The sequence below is a fragment of the Mauremys mutica genome, chromosome 7 (genome assembly GCF_020497125.1).
Source record: "Mauremys mutica isolate MM-2020 ecotype Southern chromosome 7, ASM2049712v1, whole genome shotgun sequence".
NCBI lineage: Eukaryota > Metazoa > Chordata > Testudines > Geoemydidae > Mauremys > Mauremys mutica.
The window spans coordinates 85,635,267-85,649,556 of NC_059078.1; the positions used below are offsets into that span (position 1 = coordinate 85,635,267).

The 14,290-nt window shown below is 43.7% G+C and overlaps 1 protein-coding gene across 4 annotated transcripts in view; it reads left to right on the top strand.

Annotated features, from left to right (window-relative positions):
• Positions 1-611: 611 nt before the first annotated feature.
• STOX1 (storkhead box 1) overlaps positions 612-14,290 on the top strand; it is a 31,499-nt gene continuing 17,820 nt past the window's right edge. For 2 of the 4 annotated variants that reach the window (XM_045022595.1, XM_045022598.1), the window contains exon 1: positions 612-915. In XM_045022595.1, the coding sequence (XP_044878530.1) occupies positions 612-915 (304 nt within the window). Of the gene's footprint in view, positions 916-9,284; positions 9,394-14,290 lie in introns of those variants that run through there. The other 2 variants (XM_045022596.1, XM_045022597.1) reach the window with 2 other exon arrangements.

Genomic DNA, 14,290 nt, shown 5'->3' on the forward strand with positions numbered 1-14,290 from the left:
CTCCATAATAAACAAAACTTTCTCTGAGGGGGGAACATACAACAACGTGCCTGCCCAAGAAAGTAGCCTGCTAGACCTCCCTGCAAGTTTCCCTGGATTGCCAGGACCCGTCTGCAGGGTGAGCTACTAGCAAGTGGAACAATTGGGACACTTTTCGGGGGACTGCGAGGAGAGGACACAGCTGCATGTGTAAGGCAAGGCCCCAAATATCAGGCTGTCTGGTCACCGCAGTGCTCTGGGAGTGATCTAAATCGGGGGCTGGCTGGGCAGGTGAAGCCCCGCTCGCTCCTGCAAAGCGTTATCAGCAGGGTGGGAGCCACCTCTTTCCCCACGGGGCCCGGCGGGGCCTCGCCTCGGGGAAGGATGTGGGGGGCCTGGGAGGCTCCCGTGGGACAAGCGAGGCGCTGACCCCCCGGCGGCTCTGGGTCGCGGACCCCCCGCACTCAGGGGGGCACAGACCCGCCTCAGACACGGGCCGAGGCCGGGGCTCCCGCAGGTGCCTTCCCGGCTGTCCCCGCCCCCGCGGCGCTGTCCCCGCCCCCTGGCCGCAGCCCGGCTCCCTCGGCGGCTCAGCGGCAGCCGGACAATGCGTAGCCGGAGCCCGCCCGAGCATGCCGCGGCCGCGCCGCGCGGTGCAGCTGGCGCCCGGCTCGCTGGCCCTGGTGCTGCGCCGGCGGCGGGAGGCGGCCGGGGAGCCGAGCGGCGCGGCGCTGTTCCGGGCCTTCCGCCGGGCCAACGCCAGGTGCCACTGGGACGCCGGGCTGGCGCGCGCCGTGTCCCGCGTCTCGCTGCAGGGCTGGCTGCGGGGCGGTGTGCTGCTCCTGCAGGGCCCCGCCGCCCCTCTGCAGCTGCTGCGGGACGCCTGGCTCCGCAGGGCGCTGCGCCCGCCCCACGGGTTTCTCATCCGGGCAGTGGGTGAGTCTGAGGGGAGCGCTGGGCACCCCCAGTGCGAACTTCTCGGCGGGGAGGCGTGTCCCCAGGCCGGGCTGCTCTGTTAAGAGGTGACCCCAAAGGGGCAGGAAGGGAGCTGGCCCAGCGCACGTTGAGGGGCGAGTGTGGCTGCTCACCAGCAAACCCCGTAAGCGGGCACCTGGAGAGAAAGCAGCTAGGCTGGGAGGAGGGTGCCCCTGCCCTGTGGCTTAGTCCCACTTGGGGGGGGGAAGGGTATTTCTTCCTGGGGCTGGGGAGTCTTCCCCAGGCTTTCTGCGCACCCTTCTCTGTGGCCAGAGGCTGCTGGCCTGGCAGCGCAGTCTAGTGCTAAATTCGTAACTGTGACACAAATTAAAATGAATCAGTTTTCCTGGGTAGAAGACGTCTGGTATGAGGCATGACTTGCCTGTGTTGCTGGAAAAAAGCAGCCAGGTATCAAAGAGGTCTGAGGGATGCTGGTGTTTTTTTTTTATTGAAATGAAGTTGGGGCTGAGAGAGAGAGAGGGTCCGTCACAGGGAACAGCAAAATGTTCTCAGACTCCTGGAGAGTAATTTGCAGTTGTTTATAATAACTTTCATGCAGGTGACATTGATGGACTGACCCTTTCTGGGCTAGTAATCTGTTTGTAGATTCAGTAAATCTCCCCCCCCTTACTTAAGTAATTTCCAGTGTGGACTCTTGATCCTGTTAATATGCATGTGTGTAGCCCCAACCTGAGAGTCTGTTATTCACCAGCATAGGAGTTTGCAGGATCAGGGGTTTCTACAGATTCTGTGATGCCTGGACAAACCAGTACATATGGGCATTCATTTCTATGAAGAAAGAAAACTGGCTGTTTGTTTGTTTGGTTTTCACTGAGTGGAAAAGGTGTGACTTTGTGTAGTAGTTTTAGTTCCATATCTGATACTAATGGATACAACTAGGTTTAACATAAAGGAAACTTTTACAGTACTAAATTACCAATATTTGCTGTAAGTTTTAAATGAAAATACTGTCATCCCGATCCTTCACTTGGATCCATGTGGGTAGACTCCTGCACCTGTGGAGAGCCCCATTGAAGTTAACTACTGAAGTGTTAGTTGGTGGGAAAATTATTTAAAGATACCCTTAGCAATCTGTTAGCCAATGTGGTGGGAAGCCGTTAAAAATAAAATAACTTGGAGATCTGAGAGTAATCATATCTTCATGCCAATGAAATTGACCTGAGAATATTAGTTTAAATAATTTAAAGCTACTCTACTTTTTTTCCCACTGGTGTAGTCCTCTTAGTTTAAATAGGGGTTGGGGTTTTTTTTATATATTTTATTTTTTTGCTTGGTGGCTTTATTTGCTTTCACTTCTATTTTGTTGCATATATTTGCTATATTTTTAAGGAATAACTAAACTACCTGAAAAGTGACATGTTCTCTCTATTTAATGAAGCCAGTGGCTTTTTCAAAAGAGCATGGTAAAATGCTGTGAAGAACATCAACAAGTTTAAATAACAAATTCAGATCCTCTCTCACCCCTGCCTTTCTGCTATGCTCAATTAAACCATTTTATAGTTTGTGATTAGAATTTCTGACTTGTGGGACCTAGTACTAGAGTGGGTATAAATAAGCAAGGAAAGACTATAGTATTAAGCATGAAATCAATGGGAACTTTGCTGTTAATTTCAGTGAAGCCAGGATTTCACTTCATCTGTATAAACTAGGGCAGGGGTGGGCAAACTTTTTGGCCTGAGGGCCACATCTGGGTATGGAAATTGTATGGCGGGCCATGAATGCTCATGAAATTAGGGTGTGGGAGGGCTCCAGCTGTGGGTACGGGCTCTGGGGTGGGGCTGGGGATAAGGAGTTTGGAGGGCAAGAGGGGGATCATGGCTGGGGCAGGAGGTTGGGGAATGAGAGGGGATCAGCGGGGTAGGCTCCAGGTGGTGCTTACCTAAAGCAGCTCCCAGAAACAGCAGCATGTCCCCCCTCTGGCTCCTATGTGGAGGTGCGGCCAGGTGTCTCTGCGTGCTGCCCGGTCCGCAGGTGCCACCCCTGCAGCTCCCATTCGCTCTGGTTCCCAGCCAATGGGAGCTGCAGGGGCAGTGTGCAGAGCCCCCTGGCTGCCCCTACACATAGGAGCTGGAGGGGGAACATGCAGCTGCTTCCGGGAGCTGTGCAGTGGGGCAGGACCCCAACCCGGCTCCCCAGCTGGAGCACCAGAGCAGGGCAAGCCCCAGACCCCGCTTCTTGGCAGGAACTCAAGGGCCAGATTAAAAAGCCTGGAGGGCCGGATGTGGCCTCCGGGCCGTAGTTTGCCCACCCCTGAACAAGGGGAACTACATATACATCAAATATGATATGTCTATTGTATGCAGCACTGGTTTGGCTTTAACTAAAACATTGTGGACACTATTAATTACAATTTAAACAAAAATATCCAAGATTTAGGGAAGACTTAAAAGCTATCAAATGGATACGAGACTTTTTATTTTAGTTTGGGTGAAGGAGGATTCTGGAGGAGCTGTTTGTTTGTTTGTTTTATCGTGTGTTTTGGGAGAGAGTGATAGTCCAATGAGGGAGGTGAACTCAGCAAATTTAGGGTGAACTTGTTTTCATTATTGGATAATAGTAAACATCTACTTAGATCGTAAACTCTATGGGCAAGGACTGTCTGTTGTTCTGTATTTGTACAGCATCTTGCACAATGGAATCCTGGTCCATGACTGGAGCTCCCAGCTGTTTAAAAAAAATGGACAGAAACGACTGAATATGTTAATCAGATTGTATTATAGAGAGCAGCATGTAGACCTCAATACCATTTGATTTATGCAATTAATTGATATCCAATTAATTAAACTAGTGGCCCATGCGATCTAATGAGGCCAGATTGCAATCATGATTATTATGCATAAAAGTATTGTAGCCTGATTATGGGAGTGCTCTTTTTCATTGAAGACCATTCAGAAATATGAGCAAATGCAGAATATGGCAACCCATTTGTTTAGTTGTGGTTCACAAACGGAGCATATTACATTTATGCTCCAGAGACTGCACTGGCTCATGGTTTTTCAGGTTGAATTCAAGGTGTTGGTTTTCATCAATGAAGTCCTTTATGGTTTGCATCCTGTGTATTTCAAAAAGTTCTTTGTGCTTTAACCTGACAATAGAGAGAAACTGGGACGATGGAGATGCTAATCCCTACATTTGTATATCTATAGTCGGAAGGCAGGACATTCTCAGGGGGGTGCCCTCAGTTCTAGAATTTGCTTCGCCCTTGCACCAATAGAACCTAAAGTTTGTTTGACCTACAGAACATGTTACAAGGCCTATCTATTAGGCGTTTCCTCAGTTGGGGGGAAAGGATTTTTTTTTTTTTAAGGTAGAATGTGGAGTTCTTTAGGTCATTTTTTAGATGGGTAATTAGGATAATTTTTGGCTGTGTGTGTGCTTATAGAGAGCAGCAAATTTGCAAAATGAATATATAAATATCCAAGTATGTGATAAGTGAGATACTTAAGTGTAGTCCTTGCTCTGTGTCAAAATCTACGTGTTTGCTTGTTTAATTTGAGTTATTTGCATTTAACCTAATGTCTGCATTTTATATGTATCCATACAAGAACTGTTATTAACAGAAAAATGTGCTCAACATGCTAATTTCTAGTTTAAAATCATGGGGGGTTTTTTGGTTTTTTTTTTTAAGGACCTAGTAAATTTGTTGAGTTTTTCACTTTGGTAAACTATCCTCGGTCCTGCTTCCCTTAGCTGTCCTATTATCTGTTTTAACACACATTGCAGGGGAGGTGGAGAATAATTTTCTTAAGTCTACATTTACCAAGATAATCAGTTTTTGCAGCTTTCTCACAGGGATTTTGTGTGTAAGCAAAGTTGGCTAGAGATCTGTTAACAGATTCCCTGACCAATATAAATAGGACCTTATTCAATTAAACATGTGATTTTTTTTTTTAGCATTGATAGAAAAAGGTACTTTATATTCTAATAAATTAGGTTCTTATTTTGTTATTGAGGGAAATATTCATCAAGTGGGTTACTCTCTGCAGGTAGACTGAATGGTTTCTGTAAGCTAAACTTTTTTGCTCCTGCTAATATCATCCCTGGCTTTCTATCATTAGCATAAGTATTTAAAGTGACTGTAAAAATTGCATTGTGAGATGGGTGTTTGAAATTTTTCTGATCTCAGATTAAATGTGTTCTTATGAATAAAATTGTTATATAATCAGCCCTGCAAATTCAGCTGGCTTCTTTTAAATATCAGATGTGTTGATGGTAGCCAACAGTCAGGGCCGGCTCCAGCATTTTTGCTGCCCCAAGCGGCGGGGAGGAGCTGCGATTGGCAGCACTTCGGCAGCTCTGCAGCCGCCACCACTTCATAATTCGGCGGCAGGTCCTTCCCGCCAGGAGGGACTGAGAGACTTGCCCACCGAATTACCGCCAAAGAGGCCAGACGTGCTGCCCCTATCCGTTGGCCACCCCAAGCACCTACTTGCTGCGCTGGTGCCTGGAGCCGGCCCTGCCAACAGTACACAAAGGATCGATGTGGCCAGTATCACATTTGACTGCCTTTGACTTCTATAAACTCAACGGATCAGGTACCCAGTTTGGAGCCAGAGGAATTTTGGCAGTTGATTATAGAACCAGAATAAAATCCAAATCACTGTCCCAGAGCTGTGTTAGTACTGCAGTGCCAACAGTAGTAAAACCTTACTTCAGGGAGAAAAGTAAGGCTTGGCTTGTACTTAAAAAATATGTTGGCATAGCTATGTCTGACATACAATGCAGACAAAAGCCCCGGTATACACTCGGACAAAAGCCCCGGTATACACTCTTAGAGTATACGCTTACTCTAAGAGAAGAGAGATATTTATGGAGAGTTCCAGGACTAAGGGGCAGCATGGGAGAAAGCATGTAGCTGTTTGTGGTTTGTGAAGATTATGCATGTAAATTTGGTTTGCTATTGACGTTGTGGCAGACATAGGTTTTTAAAGGGAAAGGTCAAACTCATCCACATGGACTGTCCTCAGTTAAATTGCACAGGGGAGCAGCATGAAAGAAAGCACAGAGTTGTTTGTGAACAGACGTCAAGGATGGGAACCCTTGTCAGCAGAGGGGAGAGGTTGATTCAAGTGACAGTTGATTGGGTAGGAAGGGGCAGAGTTGTCTAGAACAGTGGTTCTCAACCAGGGGTCTGAGGCCCCCTTGAGGACCATAAGCAGGTTTCAGGGGGGCCGCCAAGCAGGGCCAGCATTAGACTTACTGGGGCCCAGGGCAGAAAGCCCTGCCACATGGGGTTGAAGCCCGGGCCCTGAGCCCCGCTACCCAAGGCTGAAGCCGAAGCCTGAGTGATGTAGCTTTGTGGGGGCTCCTGTGGCATGAGGCCCCAGGCAATTGCCCTGTTGCTACCCCCTAATGCTGGCCTTGGATTTTATATGCAGAAAACCATTATTGTGACACAGGAGGGCTGTGGAATTTTTATAGCGTGTTGGGGAGGGCCCTCAGAAAGAAAAAGTTTGAGAACCCCTGGTCTAGAACCTTGAAGGAGGAAACCTGCTTGAGTTTGATGCATAGTGGAAGGGGAGTCAGGGGAGTATTCAAAAAGGGGATTATGTGATCTAAACAAAGGACAAGGAAGAGAGCTTTTTGATGATGCAAGACTATTAGTATTAATTTGTATTGCAGTATCACCTAATGGCCTCAGTTCAATCTGGGCTCTATTGTGGAGAAACTGCACTTTTTACTTGGACATTTCTTTGTAAACATGCTGGACTGGAAATGCACAAGCTTAATGGTAAGAGCATATAAAAGTGCTACAGAAGAAAAAGCCATTTGGCCTAATAAATGTATTCTCTCTCATTAAATCTATTATTAGATGTTAATCTACCTCCCGACTTTCGTTCAATTCTCTCTTGCACCATAAAAATGTCTAGTTTCCTGTAAGTTATATCTAGGGCCCTACCAAATTCACAGCCATGAAAAACACATCATGGACCTTGAAATCTGGTCTCCCCCCATGAAATCTGGTCTTTGGAGTGCTTTTATCTTATACTATACAGATTTCACAGGGGGGGAGACCAGCGTTTCTCAAATTGGGGGGTCCTGACCCAAAAGGGAGTTGCAAGGTTATTTTAGGAGGGTTGCAGTATTGCCACCCTTACTTCTGCACTGCCTTCAGAGCTGGGCGGCTGGAGAGTGGCAGCTGTTGGCCAGGCATCCAACTCTAAAGGCAGCACCCAGCCAACAGCAGGGCAGAAGTAAGGGTGGCAATACCATCCCATGCCACTCTTATTTCTGAGCTTCTGCCTTCATCTAGAGCATGACATCTGCTGACTGAGGGCCCAGCTCTGCAGGCAGCACCACAGAAGTAAGGTGGCAATATCATACCATGCCACGCTTCTGTGCTACTTCTGGCATGGCTCTGCCTTCAGAGCTAGGATCCGGGCCAGCAAGCACCTCTCTCCATCTGCCTAGCTCTGAAGGCAGTGCCTTCGCCAGCAACAACGCAGAAGCAAGGCTAGCAGTACCCCAATCTCCCTTACAATAACCTTGCGACACCCCCACCACACACACACACAGAGCTTCTTTTTGGGTCAGGACTCCAACAATTACGACATCATGACATTTCAGATTTAAATAGCTGAAATCATGAAATTTTTGATTTTTAAAATCCTATGACTGTGAAATTGACCAAAATGGACATGAATTTGGTAGAATATTTGGTAGAAATATTGAATGTTGTTACATAGTTCTTATACATTGACTTGCACAACCATAAAATATCTGATTTTATAATATGTGTAATGTTTAAAAATATATTTTATACTTTGGTTGAGGCAACCTAATTTTTTTTAATTCCAACTCTGTATACGGTTTATAGAATAGTAGAGCCAGTTGCAAATTTTTGTGACAAAATGTTTTTTCATCAGAAAATGCCAGTGGATCAAAAATGAAACGGTACATAGGAAAGGATCAGTGATGACTATTTTTCTCATTTCAAAATAAAGTTGGAAAAATTATTGAAATATTGCCACTGGCATTTTTTGATGATACAGGGCGTTGGTTGCAATTTTGTTACTCTGTCATGCTTCCATTGAGAGAGATGAGGAAAATAGTCCCCAAGGGAAGAGTTGAATTAATTATAAGTTCATTTTCGTCACTGCATGGCAACTGTGAATTGTAGAGGTAGGGAAAACATCTTGGTGAAGGACACAGAAGTAAAAGTATAGATTCAGTCCCTCTTGAAGAAAAAAAGCTGCAACTATATTGAAAGTATTTTAATAAATGAAGGGGAGAAAATTCAGTGGTCCTTGCCAGCTCATATTTGAAATTGCATAGATTTCTTCAACGAGTGGGCCATCCAGAAATAGGTTGCCAATGCTGCTGTTCTGCTAGAGTGATTATTTTGGTAGCCCGTTGTCCATCTTCTCTGGCTGTTAGAGGTTGCTTCCACACCATCCAAGCTTGTTGTCTCTCCTCTGATCATCCTATCCAAATATAGTTTGTTGAAAGTGTCTTCTAGATGCTAAAAGTCAGCCCCCTCTTGATTGCTAATCTCAGATGGAAGAGGATGATGGAAGGCCTTTGTCAACCCCTCTTGCTTGTTCCTTGCCATCTGCAATGGCAGATCCAGGGAATTACAAGCAGTCCTTCCAATGATAGCAGCAACGTCCTGTCAGAAAGGAAGTAAAGTTGGAAAGCTGCAGACAAAACAGAAGTTTTAAAAAGTGGCTTTTTTAAAGACCAAGATTAGTTTGTCTGTCTTACATTCTTTTTTTTTAATGCAGAATTTAAAACAATATATTTTGTCAACATAGGATATCACTTTCTAACGAGAATAAGATGGGGTATTTGAAAGTTCCTTCAGAAAGTGATTCAGTAATGTGGAAAACAACGAGAATGAACAGTTTTTATGCTTCTTTTGTACCATCAATTTGATACCAGCAAACTTCTTACCTGGTGAGTCAGGTACATGGTGAGAAATTTGAGAGAAAATGTAGCCTTTTTTTAACTAGAGGGTGGAGGTTAGGAGCATTTGAATACACCTCTACCGTGATATAACGTGACCCAATATAACATGAATTCGGATATAACGCAGTAAAGCAGAGCTCCGGGAGAGAGGGGCTGCACGCTCCAGTGGATCAAAGCAAATTTGATATAACGTGATTTCACCTATAACGCGGTGAGATTTTTTGGCTCCTGAGGACAGTGTTGTATCGGGGTAGAGGTGTACTTGAATTAGAGAACCTGCTAACTATACAGCAGTGGATCTGAAATGTTGAAATTCTTCCCAAGCAGCCCATTTAGAACATCTAATAAAAATGCCCTGCACTCTTCATTTAGACCCTGATCCTGCAATCGTATTCATACAGGTGGACCCTTACTGAAGCCAATGGGACCCCACATAGGTGCATGGTTCCATCCACTTGCAGAATTGGGGCCTTGATTTGACCTGAGGTCTGGTTGGAAGACCAGCTGAATGTAAGAAGTTCATCCCACCTGAACTATATCCCATAGGATAAATGTAATTATTTAATATGTCTACACAAGGTCACTTTACAGGCATAGGAACACTGGTATACTATACCAGCAAAGCACGCCTAGTGTGGACACAGCTTATACTGGCAAAGATGTGCTTTGTACTGGTATAGTAAAGCCCTGGCCCTCGTCTCCCCGAGTGAGCCGTTTGGGTCAAAGTACAGCTGTATAGCTGTGTCTACACTAGGGGCTTCTGCTGTCACAGCTGTGTTGGTCTTCATACCCTGACTGACATAGCTATTCTGACAAAAGTCTCTAGTGTAGACCTGGCCTAAACAGAAGTGCTGATATTTGAGAATTGGCTTTGTTATATTGGCTGTACATTGTATAGTTTGTTTGGCAACTCATGCACGATAGTATTGACAAACAATTCTACAAATACTAGCAACCCAGTAACATGGGTGTTTGACTACCTAACATTTCTGTACCGGTTGCTTATATTTGTATTATTGACATTAAACTTTAATTTGTGTAACTCTGCAAATTTCTACTCAAAGTAAACTTTGATATTTTAATCTTTTAAAACTCATTTACATTTTACACATTTAAATCATTGAGAACAAATGATATATTTTTTCAAAGCATCATAAATAAACTGAGAAACAAGAGAGCTTCTAAATAACAAACTATGTGTACAGTAATTAATATCAATATTAGCATCATAATATTGCAACATATTAAGGAAAACCTAGGTGAAATAATTGCTTTTTTGAGCAGCACAACTAATATTTTAAGACTTTTAGGAAAGCTCATGATTCTTGAGACCTTCCATTTGCTGAGTTGCTCTGTAATGTTACACATGGGAACACACAAACTTAATGAGGATAGCAACTCAGCAGGAGATTGTTTATGTGCTTCTTGGATTCCTTTCTCTTGGATTTCCTTACTGTGCACTTCTTTCATGTCTGTTCCAGACTTTGATCTGCTCTGGTAAACAAGGTTACAGGTTTAAAAATCAAGTTTGATTAGTTTTGTAACCAAGTAAGTTACTGTGTTTTTTCTCTCTGTGTGCTGACTTGAAAAGTTTTGGTGGCCTAAGAAACATGTTGTGCATGTTGTATTTTATACAACTGTATATAGGTAATCAGAATATAAAGAATATTTTCTAAATAATCTCAAATTTTTAAACTGTTACGCCCAAATTTATTAGCTCTAGCGCTATTTCCAGTAGTACCCTGAGTCTGAAACTGTCAACTTGTGTGTTCTATTATTTGATCTCTGTGATTATTATAGTTATTTCTGTAAATCCTATACTGCTAAATCTCAGGAAGAATGTCTTGCGTTTTTTGAAAGATGACTTATCCTGAAGCAAGATGGCTTTGAAAACTTATCTGTTGTTTACTTACTCATCTGATGTTCCTAATACAATGACTATGAGAGCCTGGTTTTGATTTCAAAGACTCAGTAGCTCGGAGCACTCACAATTCCATTTGAAGTCAGTGGCAGCTCCAATGCTCAGCACATTTGAAAATCCGGCTCTTCATTTAAAAAAACCAAACCAAACCAATAGAAATGTTACCATATGCAATAGATGGCCCATAGCAAAGATTGTCTGTCAAATAAGTAATTATCCCTGTTCATAAACATTTGTGCTTGATATGTACTATAGTGATTCAATTTAATTTGTCTTGTAATTAAAACAAACCGTTCTACACAAGTGATTGGGTATGGAAAAATTAAAGTGCATGGTCAGTCTCTTCCTTTTGCTGGAAACATCTAGCCCCTAGAAAATGTTTCCTTCGTTTAAAGATTCTTCTGATTTTTTAAAAAGAAAATGAAATATTGCTTGAATTTTGTTATTGGTCTTTTTAGTTCTTTTACATTGCCATTCAGAAGTTCCTGATTCAGACTTTAGCAGTATTAACCTCCAACTCAGAATAAAAGCTACAGTTTGTACTCAAACTTTATTTTGGGCAGGTCTGTTTCATTTCCTGGCATGCAAATAAGACGATAATATTGGGTTGCAGAATACTGATTTTTAAAAAGTACATATTTCTATTATCTTGTGTAAATAAGGAAGCGATGATTGCATTAACTAGTGTTACTTTAAACTTTAACTATCAACAGATTCCTAAATCACAGCATCTCATTTCAACATTTATTTAGCTAGTCTTAACATGTCTGACTCTCGTTACACTGGAGGATGCTGACTTTCATGACCAATATGAACAGATGCATTTCAGTTGTGAAAATTGTGAATGTTTGTTGAAGACCCATGGGAAATCCAATAGCTTTTCCAGATGGCTGTTGTTTTGCATGGCCTCATTAACAACATAGTATAAATGTAACCATACCCTTTCTTTTTTTAAATTGGTGTAATCCAAGGGAACTTCACAGCTAACATAGGTCAGAGGTGGTAGTCATGGTTGGAGTTGTGCAAAGCAGGGTACTCATAGCTAGAAATACGATTGCCTGCATTGCCTTGAAGTGTAAAGATATCTAACAAGATCAACAGGCAATCTTAGACACTTCAGAAGCTAACAATAGGGTTAGTGTACTATATTTCTAACAGATTTGCTTTATGAAGACACAAGAACATAAGAATGGCCGTACTGGGTCAGACCAAAGGTCCATTTAGCCCAGTATCTGTCTACCGACAGTGGCCAATGCCAGGTGCCCCAGAGGGAGTGAACCTAACAGGCAAAACCAGTGTTCCTAAAGCAGTGTCAGCTACACAAACAGGCACGATTTTTTGTTAACCCTGGTTTTTTAAACTGTATTTTATTTTATTTTATTTTATTGTAGTGGATGTGACACACTGACAGTATCCTGAAGAAAACGTATGGAATTAACTTTACTGAATTAAATTAAACCTTTTTGAATTAGGATTAATACCTTTGGGGTACATTGTGTTAAAAATGCAATTGTGTATGTGTTGTGGAATTGTATGTTTTTTTATGGGAAGGAGGAGACTAGCAGAGGGTGATTAGGTAAATTCACTCAGGTTGTAACATCTCCAGAGAAATCACCTTTCTGGAAAGAGAGAAGAGAGAGTTAAAAAATAAAAAAAATAAAACAACTCCTCTTGAGCATGTTCAGTGGACCCCTGACATTTTTAGCAGAACCAAATGAAGCCCTGTTCCCTTTGACATCACAACACGCATGTTCTACAATTGGTTTGATCAGGTAGGTTTAGGCAGGAACGGGGGTGGGGTGGGGACCACTATTGGGACAGCTTACGGTTTTGGAGACTGATCAGGGCTGATGCAACCATTTAGGCGACCTAGGCGGTTGCCTAGGGCACTGGGATTTGGGGGGCGCCATTTTCTTTGGCAGTGACCACGGTGGCTGGATCTTCGGCCGCCCCGGTCGCCACCGGCATTTAGGCAGAGGGAGCTGGGGTAGGGGAGCATGGGGAGGGCTGCCTGCAGCAAGTGAGGGGAGGGGCGGCACGCAGGGGAACTCCCCGCCCCAGCTCACCCCTGCTCCACCTCCTCCCCGAGCATGCTGTGGCCGCTTCACTTCTCCCGCCTCCCAGGCTTGCGGCGCCTAAGCTGATTGGCACCGCAAGCCTGGCAGGCAGGAGAAGTGAAGTGGCCATGGTGTGCTTGGGGAGGAGGTGGAGCAGGGGTGAGCTGCTTCACTTCTCCCACCTCCCAGGCTTGCGGCGCCAATCAGCTTAGGTGCCACAAGCCTGGGAGGCGGGAGAAGTGAAGCAGCCACGGCGTGCTCAGGGTGCTCGTGCGCAGAGCAGGGTGAGCTGGGGCAGAGGGCGTGCCTCTGGGGGCGGGGGGAAGCTGCCGCAAGGGGGGTGCCTCAGGGCGGAGGGGGAGAGCTGCTGTGTGTGGGGGGCACGCGTGCCTCAGGGCAGGGGCGCGGCGGGGAGGCGCAAGGTGGACGTTTCGCCTTGGGCGCGAAACATACTTGCACCGGCCCTGAGACTGATATACAACAAAATCCTTCTTGAAATGACATATCAGGAACAGAAGAAGATTGGAGGCACAAAACTGCTCTGTAATTTTTTTTCTTTTTGAAGAGATCCTCTTCAAATTTTTATCTTTCATTTATAAAAGAAAAATATACTCTTTCTCTGTTGGGAATGTTAACAGATGTGCTGTTGCCTGATTAACTGAGTGCAACAGAAAATTATCTCCAATTATTAACCAACAGGAGCAGCAAAGTTGGGAAACTGTGCCTCTCTCATACCTCAATGCATGAAATTCAACATCTGAGATTTGAATTTTTTTTTTACAAAGGGAAACTAAATGCAAAAATATCCTTTTTTTAATGCAATGTGATGTTTAAGTTCAACTTTTGCTCACATGTAATTCATTTAATGGATTGTGTCCTTAGTGTGCAAAATTAAATTATAATCAGCGTGCCCTGATTAAAGTAATTAACAGCTATTACTTGGCCCTTGAACATAATAGAAGAAAAATGTATACTTAAGATAAATGGTTTTTATAGAACATGTTCTCTCAAGCCCATCTGATGATCAGTTTTGAGTTAAATCAGGTTATTTTTAATAGGTATTGGGCTGTAGAATATGAATTACCAAGAGATTCAAACCCATTTCAGAATGAAGTTGAATCTCCAACAAAGAGTGGGGAATTAATTTTAAAATGGAACTGGCTTTAGTCATTATCTGCTTTTTAAAATCCTGTGTTAATCTTATACTGATGTTAATGGATGATACTGATTTATTTGCTCCTTTTGACAGGCTTCCCTTTAAAACAGGAGAAAACCATTCTAATCTGTTGAAATAAAGTGACTGAGTATAATACCTTGCATGTAAAAGGGTAGAATTAACTGTGTAAATGTACATCTTTTTATCAGTTTTTGTCACTAATATTGTAACTGGAGATGTTGGAGAAGCTTCACTTTCCTACTTCAGTACAGA